Source organism: Vidua macroura, chromosome 5 (genome assembly GCF_024509145.1).
Source record: "Vidua macroura isolate BioBank_ID:100142 chromosome 5, ASM2450914v1, whole genome shotgun sequence".
In the NCBI taxonomy this organism is placed as follows: Eukaryota; Metazoa; Chordata; class Aves; order Passeriformes; family Viduidae; genus Vidua; species Vidua macroura.
Window position 1 is genome coordinate 18,799,425 of NC_071575.1, and position 24,458 is coordinate 18,823,882.

The 24,458-nt window shown below is 45.8% G+C and overlaps 1 protein-coding gene across 12 annotated transcripts in view; it reads right to left on the reverse strand.

The window, feature by feature from the left end:
• The window catches only part of ZC3H7B (zinc finger CCCH-type containing 7B), a 47,398-nt gene that overhangs the window by 8,741 nt on the left and 14,199 nt on the right, over window positions 1-24,458 (reverse strand). For 7 of the 12 annotated variants that reach the window (XM_053979090.1, XM_053979089.1, XM_053979082.1 and 4 more), the window contains 12 exons: window positions 23,910-23,969; window positions 22,456-22,498; window positions 18,191-18,450; window positions 16,370-16,718; window positions 15,300-15,409; window positions 14,290-14,452; window positions 14,044-14,205; window positions 12,987-13,192; window positions 11,435-11,535; window positions 10,569-10,750; window positions 6,922-7,007; window positions 1,417-1,550 (listed from right to left, as the gene is read on the reverse strand). In XM_053979090.1, coding sequence (XP_053835065.1) covers window positions 1,417-1,550; window positions 6,922-7,007; window positions 10,569-10,750; window positions 11,435-11,535; window positions 12,987-13,192; window positions 14,044-14,205; window positions 14,290-14,452; window positions 15,300-15,409; window positions 16,370-16,718; window positions 18,191-18,450; window positions 22,456-22,498; window positions 23,910-23,969 — 1,856 coding nt within the window. The remainder of the gene's footprint in view (window positions 1-1,416; window positions 1,551-6,921; window positions 7,008-10,568; window positions 10,751-11,434; window positions 11,536-12,986; window positions 13,193-14,043; window positions 14,206-14,289; window positions 14,453-15,299; window positions 15,410-16,369; window positions 16,719-18,190; window positions 18,451-22,455; window positions 22,499-23,909; window positions 23,970-24,458) is intronic. The other 5 variants (XM_053979094.1, XM_053979083.1, XM_053979093.1 and 2 more) reach the window with 5 other exon arrangements.

Below are 24,458 nucleotides of genomic sequence, written 5' to 3' on the forward strand. Positions count from 1 at the left end.
TGTGATGGAGAAGCCACAAGAATGCTGTTTTAGGAGGACTTCTCCCTGTAAATATTACCTATTTACTGAGGTACCTCTTTTCATAAAGCACCCCAAATCTCACATGGCACCACCACGGATTATTAAACAGCTGCATTCCATCCTTTGACACAGCCAATTCTTGTGCAATCAGATCCATGAAGAACACTTGAGAATATTTTCTGCTTGAAAGGTGCAATAGAAATGCAAGTCATTACAAGCACTACCTTATGAACAGTGCCAGGAGGTATTTATTCTCCTGCAGCTCCAGCAAGGGATCACCAGGAGATACCCTGAGCAAAAACCCCAGCTCTATTCAGCAGCTGCACAAAGAGGCGTTGTTTTTCCCATCCCAGGAAGCAATCCTCACCCGCTTACTTCCTCCAGAAACTGCTGCTTCTGTCTCTTCTTCAACAGAAGTCTTACATTTACAATAGGAAGCTGGACTATGCCTTTGTGGCCTATGTTATGGGAAGAGAAGTTCTATAAACCCTTCTATCCTATCCCTGTAGGCTGCCTGGGTGAGACAGGCCACAGTTTCCATGACCAAACGGTGACTTCCTAGCCAATATTTCTCTTCTAGGGGGCTTAAAAGACAGATGGGGACAAATTTTTTTAGTGGGGCCTGCAGTGTTGTGACAAGGGGTATTGTCTTGAAACTAAAAGAGGGTAGATTCAGACAAGATGTAAGGAAGGAATGTTTTATGATGAGGGTGTTGAAACACTGGCACAACCCAGAGAGGTGGTGGATGCCTCATCCCTGGAAACATTCAGGGTCAGGCTGAGCAACCTGATCTACTTGAAGATGTGGCTGCTCATTGCAGGATGGCTGGATTACATGACCTTTAAAGGTCTCTCCCAATCCCAACTGTTCTAGGATTCAATGCTTCTATCACACCAAACATTCTCATGGGCCCCAAGGAGTCAAGAGGTGCAGACAGACATGACATGCATCACAGAGGAGCAACCAAAGCAATGAAAGAGCCAAGGGAAACTAATTTAAAAAGAAGCAGAGTATCTTGAATTATTGCTAATTGTGACCTGACAGACATCTGCAAATAGCTGAGTATAAACAAGTGCAGAGGACAGCTCTGTTAGTGCCCATGGTAAGAAGAAATGATAGGAACTGGGAGAAAAGGGAATTGTGGGAGCTGGACTGCCTGTGCCAGGAGTAACAGTCCGCACGATGCTGGCAGCAAATACACGCAGTAAAGAGAGAAGGAAGCTGGAAAGCAGCTGTCTGCAATGCCTCTGTTTGCTATAGTGACAAGCAGTGAGAGGCTGCTAGGAAACCTTACAGCCTCTTCCAAAGATGCCAAATGAAGCCCTGGAGAAGGTAGGATGAAAAATTCCTGCCCTTGAAGAGGGGTAGAGGAAAGAGAAGGTTGAATTGCTCACCAGTGGGGGGCTTTGGCACTACAGTATTTGAGGTCTTTATCTGGCTCCACCAGCTGCCCGTTCCTCCAGCACTGGCCACACACAAATTTCATCTGGAGGTCAAAGGTGCTTGACGTGGGATTCCGGGGAGAAGCCTAGGGAAAAGAATCACAGCCTCAGGCAAAGAGAGGCAAAATGCACCCCCCAAACCTACCACAGAGATGCTGGCAGCTCCCCGCACACCTGTGTGCCAGCGACAAGCCAGATTAAATCAGCTCTCCTTTGCCAGCGTTAGCTGTTGGCCCAATGAGATACCAGACGGGAGCAAAACCACCGCATGCTTCAGCATGATTTCCTGAGTTTTGACATCTGGCCAAAAGCACAGACAGCCTGGCAGCTTCCAGCACTGACCAGGCCTGGCTGTGAAACCCCTGCAGTGTACCTCCGTGTACAGACAAGCTCTGTGAGACTTGTCCCAGAGCTTAATCCCCACTTCCCTGCAGGGAGGGCAATCCATGTCCCACTCTGCCTGTGGAGAGTGCTTGGTCACACAGCTGAGAGAGCCCCCTTGGGAGGAAGCTGGACCATATCACAATGCAGGACACAAAACTCCTGCTTTTGGATGAAGAACCCTGTGTCACACCTTGATTTGACACAATGAAGTCAGAGCTGGGTCCACTTGTTGATATCCTTCCAAGCCTTCTCACAGTTCCTCTGTACTGCATTTCACAAGCAGTTAAATAATAGTCTCTGGACAGAGGTACAATGGACATATTTCATATCTTCTCAGCCATTGCACTTATTGCCCCCACCCTACCTGAGAAAGCTAGTTTGGGATTATGAATAACAGGTTGTGGAGAAGGAAAAAAAAAAAAGAGCCAATCTCATATCACTGCTGCCTCATGTTTTCTGAGCAAATCTCTGGAAAACTGTTTGCATTCTGCATCATTACTGGAAGAACATGAGGCTGGTATCTCCAGTTCATGTCCAAACCAATAAACAAACTGGACTGGATGCCAGTGGCCCTTGGCACAGGAGTATGTGAGAGTACAAGAGAACACCCTGGTCATTGAGCTGGCCATGAAGCACAAAGGTCACGTACCAGCAAAACAATTCTCTGACTGTCAGCCACATCAGCAGCCCGTCTCACCTGCCATGCCTTGATTTTAACCCTGAGCATCTCACAATAACCAGACATGCAAGCCGTGTCCCTGAAGAGCAGGTTTCTGCCAGCAAATGATTAGCAGCAGCATGGAGCCTGGCTACATCCCTCAGTGAAGGGAAAACAGCAAGCACAGTCAGCACAGAATCAAAGCATTTCCCAGGAGATGCCACATCAGCTATCAATTACCACTCTACATCCTCCAGACATAGTCTTTTGGAGAACCAGAACTGACATATAAAGGGTCCTCTGTCACTGTGAAAAGCTGACTGGGGAACTGACCTCACTTGTGCTGCATACATGAAGCCATCAGTTCTCTGATGTCCCAGCAAAAGGACCCTCCTAGAGAACAAGCATCTCCTTTGAAAGAGATAATCTCTTTTGAAAGAGGGTAATCTCTAGTCTGGGAGAATGACCTTTCTGGTGACTCCCAGCACATGACTCGTTCATCACTTGCTGTCAGCTGTCACCTGTGCTGGTGACCACCAAGAACACATCAAAGTGAGATTTTCTGCCAGGCTGTGAGATGAGCACAGTTGAGATTTGGGCTACCATGAAAGACAATAAGGTGCCTCTCTCTCAGATATGTGGCCTTTGAACAGTAGCTTTAATCTCCACTTGGTCTTCAAAGGCAATTCCACTAGAGCTCACTACTGAGCCATCAAACCTATAGGCCTATGGTAACAAAATGGCACTGCTAGCATATTCCCTTGTTATCCTCCTGGTGACATATCTCTCAGCACAGCCAGGAAGCTTTGCTCAAACCTACTGACCCAGCAAAACTAAACACTGAGTGTCTCCAGAAGAGACAAGAGATCAGAGAGAAAGTAAGTATCTCTCAGGTAGTTCTGGTAATCTGGGCTGCTTTCTCCACAAATTCTTCACCAAAAGAAGCCCTGTGCATTTCTTCATCTGAGTCATGCAAACTGCTGGTCAATCCAGTGGGCAAGTATGCTCCCAGGGGATTAGGAGCCAAGCAGAAATTCAAAGCGGCTCCTGTTAATGCTACATGACTGTTTTTGTAAAGGCAAGACACACACCTGGCAGGCTGCTGATAACCAACAGCGTGGAAATTTTATCACATGAGGCTCTAGCAGACTAAGCCAGGCAAAAGTGCCGTGGGCCATGGCACCACCCCTTGCTATGAAGCCAGACAATACAGTGCTAGCTATGCACCATGGCAACCAAATAAATACAAGTCTCTGGCACGACCGCTCTCCACTTCAAGCTCTGCAGAAAACAAAAGACCCTGCACAGCCATTCATGTCTCCCTGCTTCAGGAACTCCTCTTAGTGATACTGAAATGTTCTGTGGAGGAGCCACATACCACAGGGCACTATATGAGGAGCCCAGGTTACTCAGCCACCTAACTGAGTGAGCAGTACTTAGGTGCAAGTACTCCTTAATGGAGACATTTTTTTCCTCTCCATGCTTAAATTGATAATTCTGGGGTGAGCTTTCATGGGGGTTCTGGTGCTGGCTAGGGGAATAAAAACAAAACAGCTCTTGAAAACCAGAAAAAAATGAGGGCTACAACCCCTCAGTTTGCTGGGATGTGATGAGAGAACACCCAGCTCCCTACAACAGCCCCTCCTGCTGACTGGCTCTTCAATCTGTGGCCACTGGGTTTACTCCTACAGCAGCTGCTGTGAGGCCAAATTTGTGGGGCCAAGTGCAAGATTCCCATCAGGTGCTTGGCAAGCAGTGTATCTTCATTTTTCATTTCTTGCTAAGCCTCCTGACCTTCACTGTCACAGCTACTGGGCCCCTGCATGCTGCCTGCCTCTTTTTTCTACAACTGGACAGCCGTGGGTGCTGAGTCCAGCTGGCAGCTGTGACAAAACTGCAGCAAAATCCCCCAGAGCAACTTTGCTTCCCCTGACCAGAGGGCACTGGAGTGAGAGTGGATCACACGGGATGATGGGAAGGAGGGGTCTGTTTTTACAGCATTCCTGGGAAGTTGTCTTTGCCAAGCAGCCAACTTTGAAAGCTGGAAGGATGCTGAGAAAACTCTGAGTCACGTCAGCCTGCTTGGACAGGAGAAAACAATGGCAAAAGTAAACATCTCTCAACAGATAGCTAGTCCTGCCCACAGGGTCTTTGGCAGCAAGCCTGAATCTCATCCCAAAGCACAGCCCTCTGGCTGAGGACGTGCTGTTGCCAAAGCCATGGTGTGCTACTGCAAACACATGCATCTGACTGACTTGACTGCCTCCCTGCACAGTGCCAGTGCCCGTGCCAGGCTGCCAATCCTTAGAGATGGCTGGTGGTGCTGCTGGTAGGCACTTTTGCACTGTACCAACATGGCTGCTGCTTTGCCTTTGCACCCTGGAAGGGTTGTGGGTGCAGTCCAGCTCTGTGACAGGCATTTATGGGCCACAGCCAGACTTTGCCACAGGTCATTAGCCCTAGCACTGCCCACAGGGCCCAGAAACTGTAGCTCTCTACCCATTCCCTGATGTAGCAGGCTCTGGCATTTCCTTTCCTGATCCTCTGCCCCTTGCCAGCCCCAGCAGCCAGAAATGGAACCCTCACTTAGCATCCAGATCCCACGTGCTTCAGATGACATGCTCTGACCATGCCTACTGTACAGCTTATTCTTCCAGCAGCAGCACCTCCACACAAAGGTGAATTTGAAGCTGCAACGCTTACAGGAAAACAGCTGTCCATTTATCTTTTTTTAATCCCCTCAGTACACACAGAGAATGGCAAGACAGAGCTTTCTTGATAATGCAGGTAAATTCACAGCAGGCAGGACAGAACCAATCTCTGGACTGTGTTCTTGGGGCAAGGCACATACGGAGCAAGGATTGCTGATATAAATCCAACTGCTGTCACAAACTGCTACAAATTCACATTTAGTTTCCTCCCATGTGGAGATGCAGGCCACTGCCTCTGTTTCCACACCAGAAAGAGATCACAGCCAGCTCTGGTTGCAGGGACCGTTCAGATCATCCACTTCTCATATAATACAGGACACAGAAAGTTGTCCTGCTCAGCTTCCTGAGAGGTTAGAACATATTCCTTAAGCAAGTCAGACACTTCTGGGAACTACAGACCTTGGTCATTCTGGACTGCTGCTTCCCATTCCTTTCCTCCAGCTGTTTCAGACCACAACAGCTGCACAGGTTTATTGCTGAGCATCCCCTTGAAGATGAATCCATCTCATGCAGCATAACCAGTACATAGGTGGACACAGAGCCCACTGCAAGTATCAGTGCAGTCACCTGCATCTTTTCTGTTAGGCTAAGCTATGCCCATCAGACGTTCCCAGAGATGCTTCCCCAGCATCAGTGCCCTACAGCCTTCAGAACACTTCTGCTGGCACACAACCAAGACAAAAAACATCACACGAGTGACTCAGATTCCTCTCCTATAAAAGACCTCCTCCACAGGGTGCTCACAGACTGCTCTGGCACTGGTCTCTGCAGAGGAACTCCTGGGAGACAGACCCCATACAAAGGTGAAACACTCTTGCTTGGACAGTAAGGCACAGGCCAAGGGATGGCAAGCTCAGGTTTGCCAAGGTTAAAGAAAGCTGTCAAATGGGAACAAAAAGGATTTACACCACATTCCCCACCATTGTCGTGTTCTAATGGCAAAAACTGCTTTAGTTCAACCGCAGGACTGGGCTGGGAATTGTCCTCACTGGGTGGGTTCTGCTCCTACAGTACAGAAATCCCCTCTGGGATAAAAAAAAAAGGATAAGACAGCACTGCCCATAGCCAACAAGACAGAGGAAAGTAAACAAAGAAAAGCCCTTTGCTTCTAACTCCTCTCACACTACCCTGGTATGCTCTTGGCAGTGCTGGAGGGTGCAGCCCTCCACACTGAGAGACTGGTGGCAAAAAAAAGGGCAAAGCTCCCAGCCTCCTCCTGGTAAAGCACCACTAAGGTCTCTGTCAGCCTCAACAGCACCTGGGCTGCCAGTTCCACCCACTCCTACATTCAGATCAGTTGTATATGTCATGAGTCATTCCTCACAAGTCCTTCAAACTGCTCTATTGCCCTTTGGCCCTAAAAGGCAGCAGGACACATTTGGTCCCTACTCTGTGACCACTGCCCCAAAATCTCCCAGTTTCACCAGCAAGCTCTCACACAAAACAACATTCTCGTGTGTGTTGCCCTCAGTGACCTGGAGGCTTCACCCTAGCAGGGAACAGAGCAGATAATAACACTGCAAAACAAGGCACAAAGCTTAAAAGCAGCACTGCAACCAGGAAAGTTCTCAGCTCTCCTCCACCTCAATGGCCAACCTGGTCTGCCTGGGACCTGACAGGCACAATAGTGGGAGGAAAAGACAGAAAGGGCCGGAACCATTGGGAGCAAAATCTGTCTCCAAGCCCTAGACAGACCTTACTTACCACGCTGTTGGCTGGTTTGCTGGCATGTGCCTCCACCTGCTGCCAGTACTTCTTGGACTCCTGCACGATATCTTCATGGGTCATTCCTGGGAACAAAAAGGAGACAGAACTGAGCTACACTCCTTTGGCCAAGAGAAGAGAAGGGGGGGTTGCAGGACTTTTTAGTTTAGGCTTAGTAACCCATGAGTAGCTGACAGCTCTCAACAGTCCCCCAGGTAATGTCTGGTCAGAGTTGTGACAGAACCCACCACAGAATATGTCTAATCCCTTGCTAAGGAAGCTCTTCTCTACACAAGCCAAACAAAGTAGAAGAGTTCGGTCTCCTGAGCTTGTTCAGACTTGGCTTTCTGCTCAAGCAGTCTGCAAAGGGCCCAGACACTGCTTCCAAGCCAGTATTTCTTCACAAGGGTCAAGAGCTTGACAAAGGCTGTCCCTGACCCCCATATCAGCAGATTCTACCAAGGTCTTAAAGGCAATGCTTTGTTACTATTGATCTACTGTATATGGAGTTTTTGCTTCTAGCTTGGAAGACCACAGATACCCATGAAGACATCTAGCATCTCCCAAGACCCCAGAAGTCTCACCTATTACCTGCTGGGATTAATTAGCCTGTTACACCATCAAGTTGAGAGAGCTCCCCATAGGCAAAGAGGAAAGTTGAAATTCAACACAAATAGACACCAAGCACAATCAAGGCAGCAAGGAAAGACCAGCAGTGCAAAATGAACCAAGGAACAGCTGCTAGTAAATAACCAGCAAGGGAAGATCTGCAAGGTCTCAGATATCAGAAATACAACATCAGACAACAAGAAAAAGATTGGTCAGACCTTATCTAAGGAATTAGCTCCTGACCAGCTCAAGTGGTGAGGGAACAGCCTCTGTTATCACCAGTCAGCTAGATGGGCATTCAAGTTATTAAGTGCTCTAAAGACCCAAGAAAGCTGCCAAAACAAACTGAAGCAAATATCTTGCACAGGCAGCTGATTGCAAGGGGGTGCTGAGGATGGCCTTGATGCAGCATCCCCAGGACACAGACATTTGCAAATTTGATTGCTTTGCTGATGCCTACAGCTTTTATTAATGAAGTGAGGTGTTCCCCAGGAGTATTACATAAATGCAATCATTGATCTGGGAGACAGCGCATTCCAGAACTTCAGGGCCACCAAACAAAGTTTTCATCTCAGCTTAGGCTGTGTGTAGCTTGGGTAAGTCACAGCATTCCTGACCTCAGTTTTCCTGTCTGTGATTTTGGCTGTTCGTGTCCCCATCGGGCCCCTCTACTGCCATTTGCACAGGGTTTGAACAGGATGAAAAGCACTCAGAAAACTTCACCATTCTTTAAGAACATTTGCTCAGGTCTTTAAAATGGCAGCTACTGCATAACTGGTATTGCTCACAGATCAGAGCTGTTGCTGAATATTCTACCTCTTAACCCTTAATCCCAGAAGAAATGGTGTAGTTAGAAAAACTGCAACTCCCTCTTCCATGTCCAAGTATTCCAGGGTCAGACACAATGATAATTTGTATTTTGGGGACAAAACCTCTAAATCTGGGTAAACCACAATAAAAAATTAACATGCTGCACTGGACCTGGAAGGAAAAGGGCTGAAGCAGCTCCCACCATTCTGCACACCTGTAATCGTTGGGGTGCAGAACCAAAGGGAGAAGCATATTCAGGTCTTGTCAGAAGACTGAATTTCAAACGTAGTTCTTGTGACTGTCTTCTTCCAGTTGTAGAATTCGAACTATGTCAACAATACAGTCTAGAAGTGTGGTAGCTGGGAATGAAAAACCCTCACAAATGTGAAAGGATGGTTTCCAATCTACCAGCTTTTCAAAGCATGAACTGTCACAAAGAAATGAGCTGGGAACCAAAAGGCCCACGTGTTGATTACTTATAATATTTCGGCATCTTTTGCAACATCATTAGTGAAGACAAAGAGTCTGTTATTACCACTGGTGGAAGAAGATAGCAAGAGATGCCTGTGAAAAGCCACAGTGAACAAGAAAACAGTCCTGCCCATCCAATTTTCAGATCTTGGGAACCTTTACTCCACTAATACAATCCTTTATCCCCATTAACAAAGCCAAAAGCTCTGTAAATGCTCAAATGGCTGTGAAGTGTTTCAAATGTAAGCTGCCCTCTTCCTATTCTTGCTGAGCAAATAGTGCCCAAATGAAACTTCCGCTTCCAAAGCTAAAGCATTCCCAGAGAATGGCAACAACTACCTTTAATCTTGGCTTTCATAATGAATGCTACACTTGAGAAAGGCAAACTAACAAGGAAAGCAGGCTCATATATACAGCCCTGCAGAAAAAAATCTCACAAGATAATATCTCTCCTATTATTGGAAAAGGTGGATCATTAAGCACAAGGCTTAATGATCAACTCTGCAGCTTAACTCATGCCTTGTTTCATCTCCTCAACTTTCCCTTTGAAATACTTTCTTCAAATAAAGAAGGAAAGAAAAGAAAAATCAGTTTATTTCTTCTGCAGGATGAAGAGGAAAGAACACAGAGGGAAGGAAGAAGGGAGCAAAGAAACTTTTCAAATAACAAAACCTGACCAAAACAACTGAAATAAACCAACCATGGGATGGGGATAAAAGCAAGGTACTTGAATATTAGAGTGCCCAGAATACAATAAGCAGTATCACAAGCATGTAGGGCAGCAATGGCGGTCCATGACTCACAGGCAATGGGCTATCTTAGAAACTCCAGAGCTGTAATTTTTTGATTTCCTGAGGTCACAAGTAAATGAGGGCAAACAGAAAGATTAAAGATGGCATTTGTCACCGTGTGCTACTTGTTAATCACTGTCCCTCATGAGCTGAAGCCAAGGCCAAGGACTGCACTGAACATCAATTATGACATCAAAGAATGGTGAGAAACATCCATAATGTGTTTCCTCTCTGAAGTACTCCCATTACCAGGCTGGGTGTTGCACTAAATGAGACCCTGTGGTGAAAAAACATGTAAGGTAGCACTGTGGGTGGACTAATATCTACAGAGCCAACAGGACATCAGCCAGAGGAAACCTCCAATGTATCAGACAGAGACAAAAGAGACAGGACTGAAAGTGCCAGATGTGGCAGTGTCACTACATGATTTCTCTGAGTATAATCTCTGTAAAACCCTCTCCTGAAGTACGTCATCAAAGGGTTTTTGGGAAACACCAAGTATCTTGCAATTTCCTGCTGTTGATGAATTTATTTTGACAAACTGCAGATCCACAGCCTTCTTTATATAACCAACTGCTTTGTCACCTGTGCTGCCATTCTCACTGCAAAACATGTTCACTGAGGGGTCCAACTGCTATTTGCAGAAGATCTAAGCACCAAACACCTCTGGGGATTCAGCACTAGCTACCTCATTATCATTTTAATTTATTCAGCTGGTCCCAAGGGAAAGGCTTTCTAGTCTGCAAATTATAATAGCCCTGTTCCTGTAAATGGACAAGGGCCAAATCACCTCACAGAACACCTTGATCCTCTCTTCTGTGTCCCTGAGGAGGCAGAGTAAGTAATATGCAGGAGCGAGTGACACCTTCTAAGTAGTCCCAAATCACCTTCTTCCCCTCTGAACTGGCCCTGGGTACACACTGGAAGAAACTCAGGTGTACACAACACCAGCCAAGTCACACTCACCTGAATATTGCTGCAGCAGCCAGACCTTGAGCTCAATGAAACTGTGAGCAAAGTGGCAGCTGTCCTCACGCAGGCAGCCATAACGCACCTCATGTCGGCACACGTCAAACTGGAAGTGCTCCTGGAACTGACGGATCTTGGAATATTTCAGGGAGGTGGAACGCACAATGTGGACCAGACACCTGCAGAAAAATGCAAAGCACCAGAGGATCAAACCCTTCCCACCTCCTCCTTACATATGACATCCAGACATTTGACTGGGCAGGCAAAAGACACAAGAAAATTGACACCAGGAGAGACAGATTCCCTCTGGGAAAAGCAAACTCCTGCCCTCCCACCCTAGCAAGCCTGGGTAGTTATTCTCACCCTGACCACATGGGTGATGCTCTGCCTAAGTTCAGAGATCAAACAAGTTTCAAAATACGCAGCAAAGATACCAACTCCTCTGGCTCAGCATCTCCCCGCGTCTCAGGTTGCCAGGATCCAGAAGGAATTGTATGACTGTGTACTTGACATGTTTGTTATACTTCTTTTCCTAAACATTCATTACCAGACACTCAGAGGCAGGATCCTGAGCTAGAGGATCTTTTGTTTTGACCTTTTTGTAAAGGCCAAACTGAAAAGACAAATTAAGTCAATGGAAAACTTGACAGAGTGATGCCAAAGGGCTTTACTGATGCCTGAAATCCCTCAGCACCAGAAGCAAACATGCAGGGTGAAGCCCATCATGCTACTTATCATGATTTGAGCTGTCCTATCATTGGAACCCGTAGGGAGGAAAGGAAGAAAGAGACCAGAGCTCTGGAGTTAAACTGGCTGGACTTGTGAGACATGGTTCCCATCAGGAGAAAAAAGGGTTCACTCACTTGTTATCATGGAAAATGTGTTTTGCAGAAAGGTTGGAGCAGACAGATGGTGTGTCCTTGGTCCCTTTGCTGATAATCCGGGGTTTGCTGTCAAAGCAAATCTGGGAAGAGAAGAAGTAGCATACCGGGAAAATCTTAGACAGCAGTGAACCAGAGCAACTTCACTTAGAGAAGAAAGAAGAATCAGAGCCAGCCTATTCTAATGTTCAAAGTTAGAAAGAAGTGTGGTGAAAACTTTGTGGTAGGGCTTTAAAATAAAGCAAGTCAAACTCTGGAAAAGCTTCCAGACAACATTTTTTGGCATATTCTCCACAGTATTTTCCATTGTGGTTGGAAAAAATTTGGTCAGAGACGCATATTCTTTCCCTGTTAGCCAACAGAATAAGAATAAGGGACAAAAAAGAACAGCCACTTCACAGCAAAGAACACGTCCCTTTACATGCACTGCCAACATGGGAAACTCTGTGCTGGAGAGCATTAAGATGATATGAGGCAATTCTCAACTGACCAACTCAGTAGCTCTGCACAGACATCAAGTGGGAATTTGTTGCAGTATGGAATTCTGATTTCTAAAGTAACTGGGGCTAAATTACAATTCAAAGCAATATGTCAAGATGGGAGAAGAGACAGGTGATCCCATGAGGCTGTGAGCACCTGGTTCAGCTGCAGGGCTAAGGAGGGAAACTACTCCTTTCTCCTGCACACTTCTGCATACAATGCTCACTGTCCTTCTGGGAGCAGGGCACTGGCTGGGACACGCAGAGTTACAGGTGGCTTACTCCTGCACCTTTAAGATTTCCTTCTTGAAGAATGTCCAACATTCCTGGACTCGTTTTCCCTTCAGGACTGCCTCCCAAGGTACTCTGTTAACCAGGCTCCTAAAGAGGCTAAAGTCTGCCCTTCAGAAGGCAGTTCTGCTGACCCCTCTCCTTATTTCTCCAAGAACTGAAAACTCTACCACTGCATGACTGCTGTGCCCCAGACGGCTTCCAACCATAATATCACCCACCAGTCCTTCTCTGTTCACAAACACCAGACCCAGTGGATGCCTTCCCTAGTTGTCACCCTCACCAGCTGTGTCAGGAGTTCTCTTCCACACACTCCAGGAACCTCCTGGACTGTTTCTTCTCTGCTGTGCTGTACTTACAGCAGACACCTGCTGAAGCTCCCCACAAGAAAAAGGGCCAACAATTATGAGACTTATCCCATCTGCCTATAGAATATTTTGTCTGCGTCTTCATCCTGGTTGGGTGGTCTGTAACAGACTCCCACCTTATTGGCCTTCCCCCAATTCCTACCCATAACCACTCAACCCTACCTTCATCATCATTAAACTCTAGACAGTGAAAACACTTCCTAACACACAGGGCTCCCTCCCTGCCTCTCCTTCCTCACCTGTCCCTCCTGAAGAGTTTACAGACATCCACTGCAAGCACTCCAGTTGTGAGAGTCGTCCCACTGTATTTTCGTGGTGGCAACTATCAACATATCAGCGGTCCAGATACATACTGAAGAGATGATGGATGCCTGCCCCCTCCCACCAGCTTTGTACCTCACAGAGGAAGGTGAAGATGCCCTGGTGTTCCTTGAGGAGCTTGGCAATTGTGAGGCTGCTCTGCTTGATCCCACCTAGCGGGTCAAAGAGGAGGTCACGATTGAGGGTCCCCTTCCTCTCCTCTGTCCACACGTCGATCTCTTCCTGGTGGTACGCGAAGGTGCAGTTATCCCCGTACTTACAGTCCTGCTTGTTAAGCATATCTACAAAGCAACAAACAGCACACACCACCACACAGGCAGGGCGGCCCAGTCAGAAACTAAACTCTCTCCCGTCTTCTCCCAGTGCCCATGCCTCACATAGAACAGAAAGCAAGAAAACAGAGAGCTAGAAGAAAAAGGAAAAGGTATCTCCTCCCAAGTTCACCTATATCAAGACACTCAAGAGTTAATGTAAACTACTGAAGGGTGACAATCTCCAGTAATGATGCTATAGGGGAAACCATCTTAAAACAAGAGGCCAGCTTTAATTCAGTGCCTGGCCAGAAACAGATCATGACTTAACTAACCCCTTTTAAAGCCAATACAGATTAAGTTCTCCCATAGGCCCAGAAGTAAAGAGCCATTTTAGCTTGGCTCTTGCAATCTCCCCAGTTCATTAGGTACTTTGTAATGACACTGCCTCGGGATACCAGTCTGGTCACACTACCTGCACTTACTGTGGGATGGGCTGGAGCAAAGGAGCAGGCAGAGAATGCTTTTCCCTAGGCAGAACCACAGCCCTGCCATGGGCCAGTTGGGTTGAGTGGGACTAATGTGAGCATATGTACAGGAAGCAGGCTCTCAGTAAAGCCCATATCAGCAGAGCAGCTCTGAGCACTCAACTGTGTGCAGCAGCTCACTGAGCCTTTGGAACTCTTCTACTCCACCACTTAAGAAGCTGCCTGCTTTCCACAACATGGCAGCTCATTGCCCTTTCACTGTACTGAGTCATCCAGTCCATAGGCTACTGATGGAACAGGACACCCTAGAGCCAGCAGGCAGTATCAAAGAGAATTCCCCATCCAGTCTCCCCTGGCACAGCCCCTTCCCAGCAACCAACTGCCACAGATCACCTTTGCACAGATAATAGGATCCTACAAAATTGGTTTTGGTTGGGCGAGGACGGATCCTCTTCCAGGTCTTGTCTTCTGAGTTCTTCAGCCTGCCCAGCAGGATGTCCCGCTTGCACTTGTGCTCTAACCCTTCCCGATAGGTGTAATCACCAGCTTTGGGCCCTGCCAGAGAGAATAACCCCATCAGCCTGGGGAACCCAATTCCTAGTCTGTGCCAGTGCTCTGGTGGCAGAGCAAATGCATCACCTGTTTTGGGGTAGCAGATATGACAGGCTTGTTTGAAAACATGAGTAGACGCCAGGGGGTTCTTCACCAGCAGAGCCGTGTTGGGCATTACTGGTTCTGGCTGGGACAGCAGGTGCTCGGTGGCCTTGGGCACAGCTGGGTGACTCGCTCCACCAAGGCTGACCTGAGTGAAAACACACACATCTCTCTGTTCAGCTCTGCAACCACATGGGCAAGAGACCTCTCCAACCCCCTGCCCCACTCCAGTCTCGCAAAACCTTTCTCATTTCCTCTCTCATCAAAATGTTCTCATCTGAAATGACATTTCCAGAAGAGATGACTGCAACTTTTTCAAAGAGAATGAACACTGTGGTGTGTTCACTTCAAAGACAGGCCTCTTTCCTACTGGTAAGAGACCTCAGTTTTCTATCACAAGCCACAAAACAAAATGCCCTCCTCACTCCTTCCATCACAATCTCGCTGCAATGGAAGACTTTTAAATCAACCTTATCCCAAGCCAAGAAAAATCCCAAACTGCTTATCAGTCAATCTTCCAGGATATTCATATTGATGTTAATAGGGCCAGCAGGTGACAAGAACTCAAGAATAACTTTTGTTCCAAGCTTACTCATCTTTCCCTTTTTCTCCAAGACTGGAGACATAGGACAGAGGCAGAGCATCTGGAGAAGCCTCCTGACAGGGGCAAAGAGAAACAAAGAACTTCAGTAGCCTGAAGTCAAAGTTGCCTTACTCTGCCCCATCCTTGAGCATTATGTGGCTGCTAGGTATAGTGGGACCCTGGCTTCCATGATCCCCTGCTGACATTACAGCCTCGGTCACGCCATGTTTACCTTGGCAATATGGAGTTATGGATAAAAACAAAGATGGAAAAAATGTCTTCCTACTGACCCAGAGGGGAATCTTTACCTGCATTGCCACAACATGGGAGGCAACACTCACTAGGGCAGGATAAGAGGAGGGGCCCAAATTACCTACATCACCCAAGTGACCACTATCACCAACACTACTACCTTGGCTTCAGAGCATCTTGGGACATCAGCACAGGGCAGTAGCTCACTCACCACTGGGGCTGGTTTTTGGCTGCCAGATGGGTGTCGCAGTTCCTGAGAGCTAGCTTCTTCTGGGCAAAAGAAGGGGAAAAGAAGGGGAAAAGAGCCCCACAAAATAAAAACAATCATTTCACTCTCAGAGGCAGATCTACTCACAAAAGGACAAACAGCTTATTAAATTAATTTGCTTTATTTATTTCATAGTGTTTTAATACTTTCTTCCTGTCCTAGCATCTGTCTAGACTCAGAAAAACTACAGGAAACGCTTTCTGGTCCCAGAAACCCTACTGAACCCAACTCTCTGCTGCTGAGAACTGGCATTAATAAGGTGGCAACCCAAAGCTGAGATAAATGTCAGTGTTCAAGTGCTGACTGGCCAATCTCTGCTGTTCTTAAAATACTGCTAATATACTGCAATACTGGGAACAAGTTAACCAAGAAGAAGCCCACTTCCCTCCTAAACAGGAGGTGACTTAGTCTTTGCCCACCATCCTCCACAGCTTTTCACCTTATGACATGAGGGTTCAGAGCCCCATTCAAGAGGACACTCATGGCCCTGAATCCAGAGATAGGAAAGATCTACCTTGGCCTCTACCATTCTCCCAGCACAATAAGGTCCTGTATCATCTAAAACAGTCATCACCATTCTGCTCACTTTGTGCAAAATGTCAAAGAGTCATTGAGGAGGAAGGTGGAGGAATCATGCTATAGTCCAGCAAATTGGGCCAAGGGACACCAAGCCAAGTTTAAATCTCATCATTCATCATTATACGTTATACTCTTTAGATTTCACTCCATGTAGGTACTGGTTATCTGGGATTACATACTTACAGCTTTTTCTCATTACTTTTGAGCTAAACATTATCCGTTACTCTGTCCAAGACAATTCACTGCTCTCTTCTACATTTATATTCCTGTTCTGCCACACCAGCAGAGAAAGCTACAAGACATATGTCCTCAGCATTGAAGGAAATAATTTTGGCATGCATTCATGGCTAAGGCAACACAAAACCACATCACCCTGCACCTACCAATGGCAAAGGAATCCAAGGTATCCAGCGACCCCCTGCTTGTCCCAAAGGAGTCCAGGGCGTCAAGCCGTGTATCTGTGTATGGAAGCAGATCCAGGGAATCCAGCGAATCTAAAGTGGAGCTGCCACTTCCTCCTGGTGGGGCCTCAAAGGCATCCAGGACTGAGGAGGAGGAGAGCTGCTTGGTGGGATCCATCACCAGGCCAAAGGAGGCAGGTGGCAGAGGGGTAGAGACAGGGATACTGGCTGTCACAACTGGAGGCAGCAGCGGAGTCCCCCCCGGAAACACAGGAATCAACTGGGGCATCTCTGTTGGCAGGTTGGTAGGAATGGTGCCCTGGACGAGAGACTTCAGGGGAGCAGGAAGGAGGATAAATAGTGAATTAGTATTGAGGAACAAAGACTGAAAAGAGATGTCCTGGTTTTGGCCAGCACAGAGTTAATTTTCTTCTTAGTAGCGGGTACAGTGCTGTGTTTTGGATTTAGCATGAGAATAATGCTGAGAACACACTGATATTTTGGCTATTGCTAAGTCATGCTTACTCTAAATCAAGGATTTTCCATTTCCCATGCTCTGCTAGCGAGCTGGTGAACAAGAAGATGGGGGAGAGCATGGCCAGGACAGCTGATTGCAACAAGCCAAGGGGATATTCCATACCACAGAACATCATGCCCAGGATATAAACTGAGGGAAGCTGGTCAGGGTCACTGACTGCTGCTTAAGGAAGGCTGGGCATTGGTCAGCAAGTGGTGAGCAACTGTACTGTGCATCTCTTGTTTCTCTTGGGTTTTATTCCTCCCTCTCTCTCCTTTACTATTACTATTGTTGTTGTTGATATTGTATTTTATTTTGTTTCAATTACTAAACTGTTATTATCTTAAGCCACAAGTTTGGGTTTTTTCAATTACCCTCCTTACTGGGGAAGGGGCAGGAAGAAAGTGAGCGAGCAGCTGTCTAGTACTCAGTTGCTGACTGGGGTCAAACCATGACAACAGAGAGCAACACGCTCCCAGTGAAGGGCGTGTTGTACTAGCTGGAGCAAAAGGATACCTGGCAGCTCAATCCACCTGCAGACTTCTCACAAACCTCCCGATTTTTCTGTACTGCAAACAGTCTGGACCAGGATCCCTGAGGAGGTGTTGGGATACCTGAGTTCATCAGTCTGCAAGGCAAGTGCCCTGCACTGGGCACTTAAACCAGTTCAGGTCGAGAAACAAGGCAGCCGAGTATACACAGTGCAAAGGTCATGGTAATGGATCACAACCCGTGGCACCTCTCATCAGGGCTTTTCCAGCATGAAAATCACTATACTGCCTTCAGACCCAAGGTGGCTGACATAAGCAACACTGGCAACTAAAATCCAACATAAGTATGAATACAGATTGTTTATGCAGCTCCCAGATCTGTTCAAAGAGCTTAGGCTGAGTGCAACCTGCACAAAATACAAGGAGATTAGAGCATGCTCAGTGTATAAAATACATCCATCATTCCTGCTTCACCACACTCCTTTTACTACTCTTAGATTTGCTTCAACTTCACAGACATGAGAGGCCAGGTGGAAGGAGATGTCAGGGGAGGTCTACCTTGGTTATATTTTGAGAGGCAGCTCCCTGAAGCTGCACACAGCAAAGCACGCTTGGAAGAGGACTCTATATACTCACAGTAGCAGAAATAAATGAAAGAAAGAATGGGTTTTCCCAGAGTAAGAGATAGGAGAAAAGAATTACAGAAAGAGAATGTGCATGCTGCCTCTCATTCTCATGCTCCAAGGACCTATTTGGAACAAAGAAACAGTAGATCCACGCCGCGCTCGCTCTTACTAGAGGGTATGGTGACCCTTCAGCAAGGGAATCCAGGAGGGAGTCTAGTTCTTCCCCAATGATGTCCCCATCTGTGAAGTCCTCTGCATTCTCAGGCACTGGCAATGGTACACAGTCTGGAGATGGGATCAAGCTGGCAGCAGAAAGTGAGGTGGGCAAGCCCTTTGCATCTGAGTCAGAAGGCAAAGGGGCCAGCCCCTCATTCACAGGGATGGAGGTGGCCACAGGAGATGGGAGGCACTGCAGGTCCATAGAGCAGTCTGTGATCAGAGAGAAACAGAGGCAGCCATCAGGAGCACCTCTTGCAGGAGACAAATAGAGCACAACATGGCAAAAATAATATTGTACAACTCCACCAAATCACAAAAAACAAGTATGCCAATTTTCTGAGAGGCTCTACTCTGAAGAGTACTTGCCCTTTCATTTTTGTTCCCACTCTCCAATGGCTCACCAATAGCTGAAATACATTCTAAGGGCCAGTGCCCAGTCTGACTGTCAGGATTTGGCAAGCACGTACAGCAACCAGGAACAACACAAAACCTGTGGTTGAGCAGTTACCAAATTCATTATGGCCAGTACTAAAGGCCAGGGGCACATAATACAATTTCTCTATAACCCACCACCCGGTGTTTTCTTTAATGTTCCTCACTAAAGCATTTGGCAGAGATCACTGCCTTCTCTAGTCCTTGGAGCTTTGATATCCCAGCTGAAAGCTTGCTTACTTGCACACCCTCTCTAAAAACCCAGGCATCCTAAATGGACGAAGACAAAAAACACAAGGCCCTGTTGAGAGGTGAATCAGAGATTGAGTGGTCAGATCAGGTTGTGCTAACAATGTGTCCCAAAAATCCCCATCAGACTCACTCAGATGTCTTTACCCAAGTGAATTCCCTGCTCTTGAGTCCTTCCTGATGTCCAAAAATGGGAGGTTGCTACTCATTTTTCCCCCTCAATAGCTGATCAGCAAACATGCCCTTGGGAACTCGTGTGAGGTGGGGTTGAGGCAGGAAAGAGGCAGTGGTTTTCCCTAAGGTTTCTTCCCCCTCCAGTACATTACTGAAGTAGTAAGATGTTCCCATCATGCAATATAAACCTCTGTTAAGTGAAGTTAAGGTTGCAAGCACATGTTCTTCACAGAAGATCATTTTATTCTCAAAAAAATTAAAGGTTAAAAAGAAGTTCAAATATTAGAAATTTGAAAAATGCAGCGTTACATTTGCAGTTCTCAAACCAAGCACTCAAACTACCTTAATTCTGCCCCTGTGCAGATGTCCTGGAATTAAAGAAAATAAATAAGACAAAGATGCTGCCTTCTCCATTGACATCCTATTGGCTGCACTGTAACTGCAACAGAGTAAGGCTATAAAAGCAAAGCAAAGTTTGGAAGGAAAGACAATAGCAGGGGAAGTGGCAAGGAACAGACACAGGTCTCTCTCCACATCCTCAAGCATACCATTGAAGGCAAACACAATGTTGTACCTTATGGGATCCAACACAGGATTTCGGTGTGCAACTGAATGCATTTCCCACAGGCTGTGCATGTCCTTAGTTTTACAGCTGCCCCACCAATCAGTCTTGGCTCCAACCCCATGCCCCCTTTGCAATGACTTATCTCATCATCTCATCTCATCTCCCTTTGGTGCAGAACCCCCAGCCACCAGGGAGCCAGCTATCCAGCTTTTCTCATGGCTGGAAGCTTGGCCAGATTCCCTGCAGCACAAAGGGATGGCTTGTGCCTTCCCATTTTTCAGATGTTTAAATCTGGAGTACTGTCAAGATCCCTACAGAGGCCAACAAGAAGTTCAGAACATGCTGGAAGGGATGGGGACACGTGCAGTGGGGAGCAAAAGGATGCACAATGACAGGGCCCCAAAGGATCCAGTAGTTCAGACCTTCTCTGAGGAATGAATGAGGCCCTGCATTTTCCACTCAGACTGGGAAGCAAAGAAAAAAGGCCCCCACACACCCTAAGAAGCCACACACACCCTAAGAGGCCCCAAACCCGGAAACGCTGAATGCATGACCAAAAGGCAGACAATAACATGAGACCCCCACTGCTCAGCGCATGAGAAGGGCAAGGAAAAGAGCAGGGATCAACAGGTTCCACTGCTTGCAAGTGGAAGAGGGAAGATGTCCAGTCCTCTCACCCTGACCACCCAAACCCTGTCATTCCTTCAGGTACTTCCTCCCTGGAAGATTGGACTCTACTCTGTCCAATCTTTTTCCCTAACTCTCTTTTCCCATTCCTGCTTTCCTCAGGACACCAGATCTGCTGACCTCACTCACCAGCTGTGATACTCACATCTCACATACTCTCCTTACAGAATGCTCATGCATCCTCTGCAGTCCCCTAATGTTTGCTCCATCTTAAAAGAATAAAACAGCTTTCTTTGATGAGTAGCTCACAGGCACACCCATACCTGCTGATTTCTGCCCCTGCCATCACACTCAGGCCCACATATTATTATAAGGTCAACAAGGGGCTTGTATCGAAGCAGTACAACCCCCTGCACAGGGAATAACACATTCTGATTCCATGTTGCAGAAGGCTGAATAAATTGCTTTTATTAAGCTAAATTATATTACATTAATACTATACTATACAAGAATTATATCATACTAAAAAAATACTAAAGAAAAACCTGCGACTGTCTCCAGACAGTCACGACACAGCTTTGACCCAATTGGCCAATCAATCCAAACAACCATCACCAGTGTCCAATTAACAAATCACTCTTCGGTAAACAATCTCCATAATGCATTCCACATGTGCCAAACAACAGGAGCAGCAAATAGAGATAAGAATTGTTTTCTCCTTTCTCTGAGCTTTCTCACTGCATCTCACAACTTCCCAGGAAAAATCATGAGAGAAACAATCATGTCTCTTTCTGTTCAGAGAATGTCAATATCACAGGCTTGTCCATACATGCCCATGAACCAAGTCTCTCATACCAAGCCCCCCAGCTGGTGGCTTCTCTGGCCATAGACCTGCCTGTCCCCGAGGGGCAAGTACAGAGCTTTTAAAAGCACTGTTTCTAGCTCTGCTCTCCAAAACAGTAGTGGTTCCCTGGTGCATTAGCTGGCCAATGGCCATTCAGAGCTAGATCTCTCTGCAGGACTGGGCTGAGTTAAGATAACTTCAAGCAAAGCATGGAGGAAAAGGCTTCAAGAGTCTGCATTTTAAAACAGAACAAAACAATCACAAAAAAAAAAAATCACTAAAAAAACTCTTCTAATATGAAACTCTTAGGGTACCCAGCACCCAGTTGTCCTGGTGGCACACCACTCTCAGGGCAATTGGATAACATAATTCCAGTGCTTTTGCAAAGATTTCCTAGCAGTAAAGGCTCTGTCTGGCTGATCTGCAGTAAAGGTGGCATGCTGCTCTTACACCAAATCCAGATTAGATACAGAGCTTACTGGATGCGTTCATTTGTTAGTCTGTAGTAGGAGTCCAGTTAATTTTAGCACAGTAAGATAATGTGAAAAACTCTCCTTAATTCACAGAACTTGGTCTCATGATCTCATGTAGCAAGCAGATACTAAATTGGCATTCAACAGAGAATAACACAGAACATGCTTTCCAAAGCACCCTAATAATGAAATTAGTTTCTTTCTATAAAACAAGCAATTGCTACTTGTGGTGGTAAGTCCTCACACTTACCTTCATGCACACAGAACTACCTTACAAAGGAACAAAGACTGATGTGCTCAGAGGCAGAAGTTCAGTGCTCCAGGATACAAGGTAGCAAGCCTTTCTGCAGGGGCAGAGTTAAGGTCACTTGTTTTCCAGCATGAGAAAAGCAACTCTGTTTAGTCTTCCTTCTCCTGGGTGCCCAGCCCTGAACTCGGCTCTCCCTGGGTCCCTCCAAACTCCTTTGTTTTCAATTCCTCCACCTCAGTGTCTTGGAGGACGATATGCACTCAGAGCAAAACAACCTTAACTTCACTTTATCTGGACTGTTTTGCCTTGGAGCAGAATTTCGGAAGCTTTGCCAAGAGCAGCTTCAAGAAAGCACAACTGGAGAGAGCTGTGTACCTCAGCAGACCCTTTTAACTCCTAGATGCATCTCTCACCGGGCCTGGAAAAAAGCTGGGTTTGCAAGAAAAACACTCCTGCTTTGCACCACTTTTTCCTTCTCCCAGTTACCGAAGTTAGGAGTGTGCAGAAGAGACACAAATGCAGGTGATGAACCTCGCAAGCCTGCCAGCCTGGTCACATACCATACTGAAGCCACAAAAGTCTGAGAAGTCTGTATCTTTACCTGTTTCGATGTCATCTATTGAGCCCAATCCATTGGAAGTAGTCTGCAAAGAGACGTAGGAAAAGGGAGACGACAAATATTGCGAGAAGTTAATCTTTAAATAGACATCCACACTTCACATATGGGACTCTTCACTACTCCTAAATGTATATGACCCCTTCTTTTCCTTTATAGTCTCTTTCTGTGCTGTAATAGTAAAACTAATGAACTTTAGGAGGCCATTGATCCAAGGAACCTATTCATGTTTACCTTCAGCAGCCGACAAATCCTTTTGCTACAAAGGAAAACCATTTCTGCACAATATCCAACCATGTGAGCAACTCCATACATAGAATAGGGTATTTCATGTGTGGATGAGAACACTGTGTCCCAAGTCCCAGGACACATCAATTGGTCAGCCCACTGCATGGGAGATCTGATTAGCCTGATCTTACACAACGTTCCTTTTCTTAGTTCACATATTTTGCAATCTAACAACCACAAACTTCTACAGCAAATTCAAAACAGGAAAATGTTCCTGCCAAGACAACTGCTGACTTGGAGCTCAAGGCAAGGAATAAATTGAGTCCATATTTTACAGAAACATAAATAGAGGTAAGTACATGTGCCTTCAGATTAAGCTTAAAAAGGCACAGGTAAAGCATTTGTCTTGTAATATTGCATCTACTACAGTGGATTTGCACTATTTTCAATTTTTATAAAAGGAAAAGATTTTGAAATTAAAAACTAGGCACAACTATTAAATAAAGTTGACTGGCCTTCCTAGAAAGATGTGAAGCCAAATCACTGAACAGTGAGAGGTAACTCACTGTTTTGTGATTTGTACTTTTGTACTGCTTTTGTACTGCTGTACAAAATTATAATGTTTATAGTTTTATTGTTTATTTGCTTTAAGGAGCATTGTGAAATACCAAACAGCCTGTAGAAACAGCAAGTGCTTGTTTGTTGGGACTTTTTTTTGCCCAGTGGTAGAACAAGGAAACCAGCAATTTCCTATATTTTACCTTAGTATTTCTACACTGCCCTGCCCAGCGGGGTCTCCCAGGACAATACAAACAATACATAAACTGTGTATGTACCTTACTCAGTGCACCACAGGATTTCATTTTGTATGTTTCTTCTGCAGTTGCACTTTCTGACTTTTACTTAGCATTGTTGTTAGATATGCAAAACTTGAAAACAAAAATTTATTTAAAATGCGAGAGATAGCAAACATTCACAATAACTAAGAAAAATAACCATCTTTGGTGATCTAATTACCAACATAAAAAATTTTGTCAGTAGAAATGTTTTCAAAGAAATTAATTTCTTGGCAATATCCCTTAAGAGCAAAAAACACTAATTAAAACAGTTCAAACTTAAAAGACAGTTATAAATTTGCATGTAAATAAAACTTTAAAGCATTCTAGTAGCACAGTCCACAAACAGTAACAATCACAGGATGGAAACTCTACCTGGTTTGATGAATTGATTGACGTGCCATTACTGAGTAGTGAGAATGTTTCCAATTCCTGCTGCAAGGAAGAGAGAGATCTGAGAGCAGAATTCAGCCCATGAATGCTCATGAACTAGGTAAAGCTGGGTTACAGTATGGTTTCCTTCCAAGCACTGCCCAAAAATAAAGCCACCCCAAAAGGTTACCCCACTGTGACACAAAAGTACATGTTTGTCAACACTGAAAAGGAACATTTAATTGTTCCGTACACGTCAGAACATCCGACCCATAACCAGGAGGCAAAAAACTTCCCTGAGAAACAGATGGGTTTGCTTTTCCTTAAGAAATTATTACTTTGGGAAGGCATTACCACACTGGAGTGAAAGCTGGAACTCAACACAAAAGATTGCAAAGTGTTAACAAAGTACCAATCACAGAATTTCAAATAATAAAAAGCATTCTGGAATGTTTAATTTTTGTATTTCTAACATACAGGTGGTTTAAGCCCATCTCAGCTGAGTAACATGACAGCAGCAAAAACGCAAGGCCAACACAGTGAACAGCTACA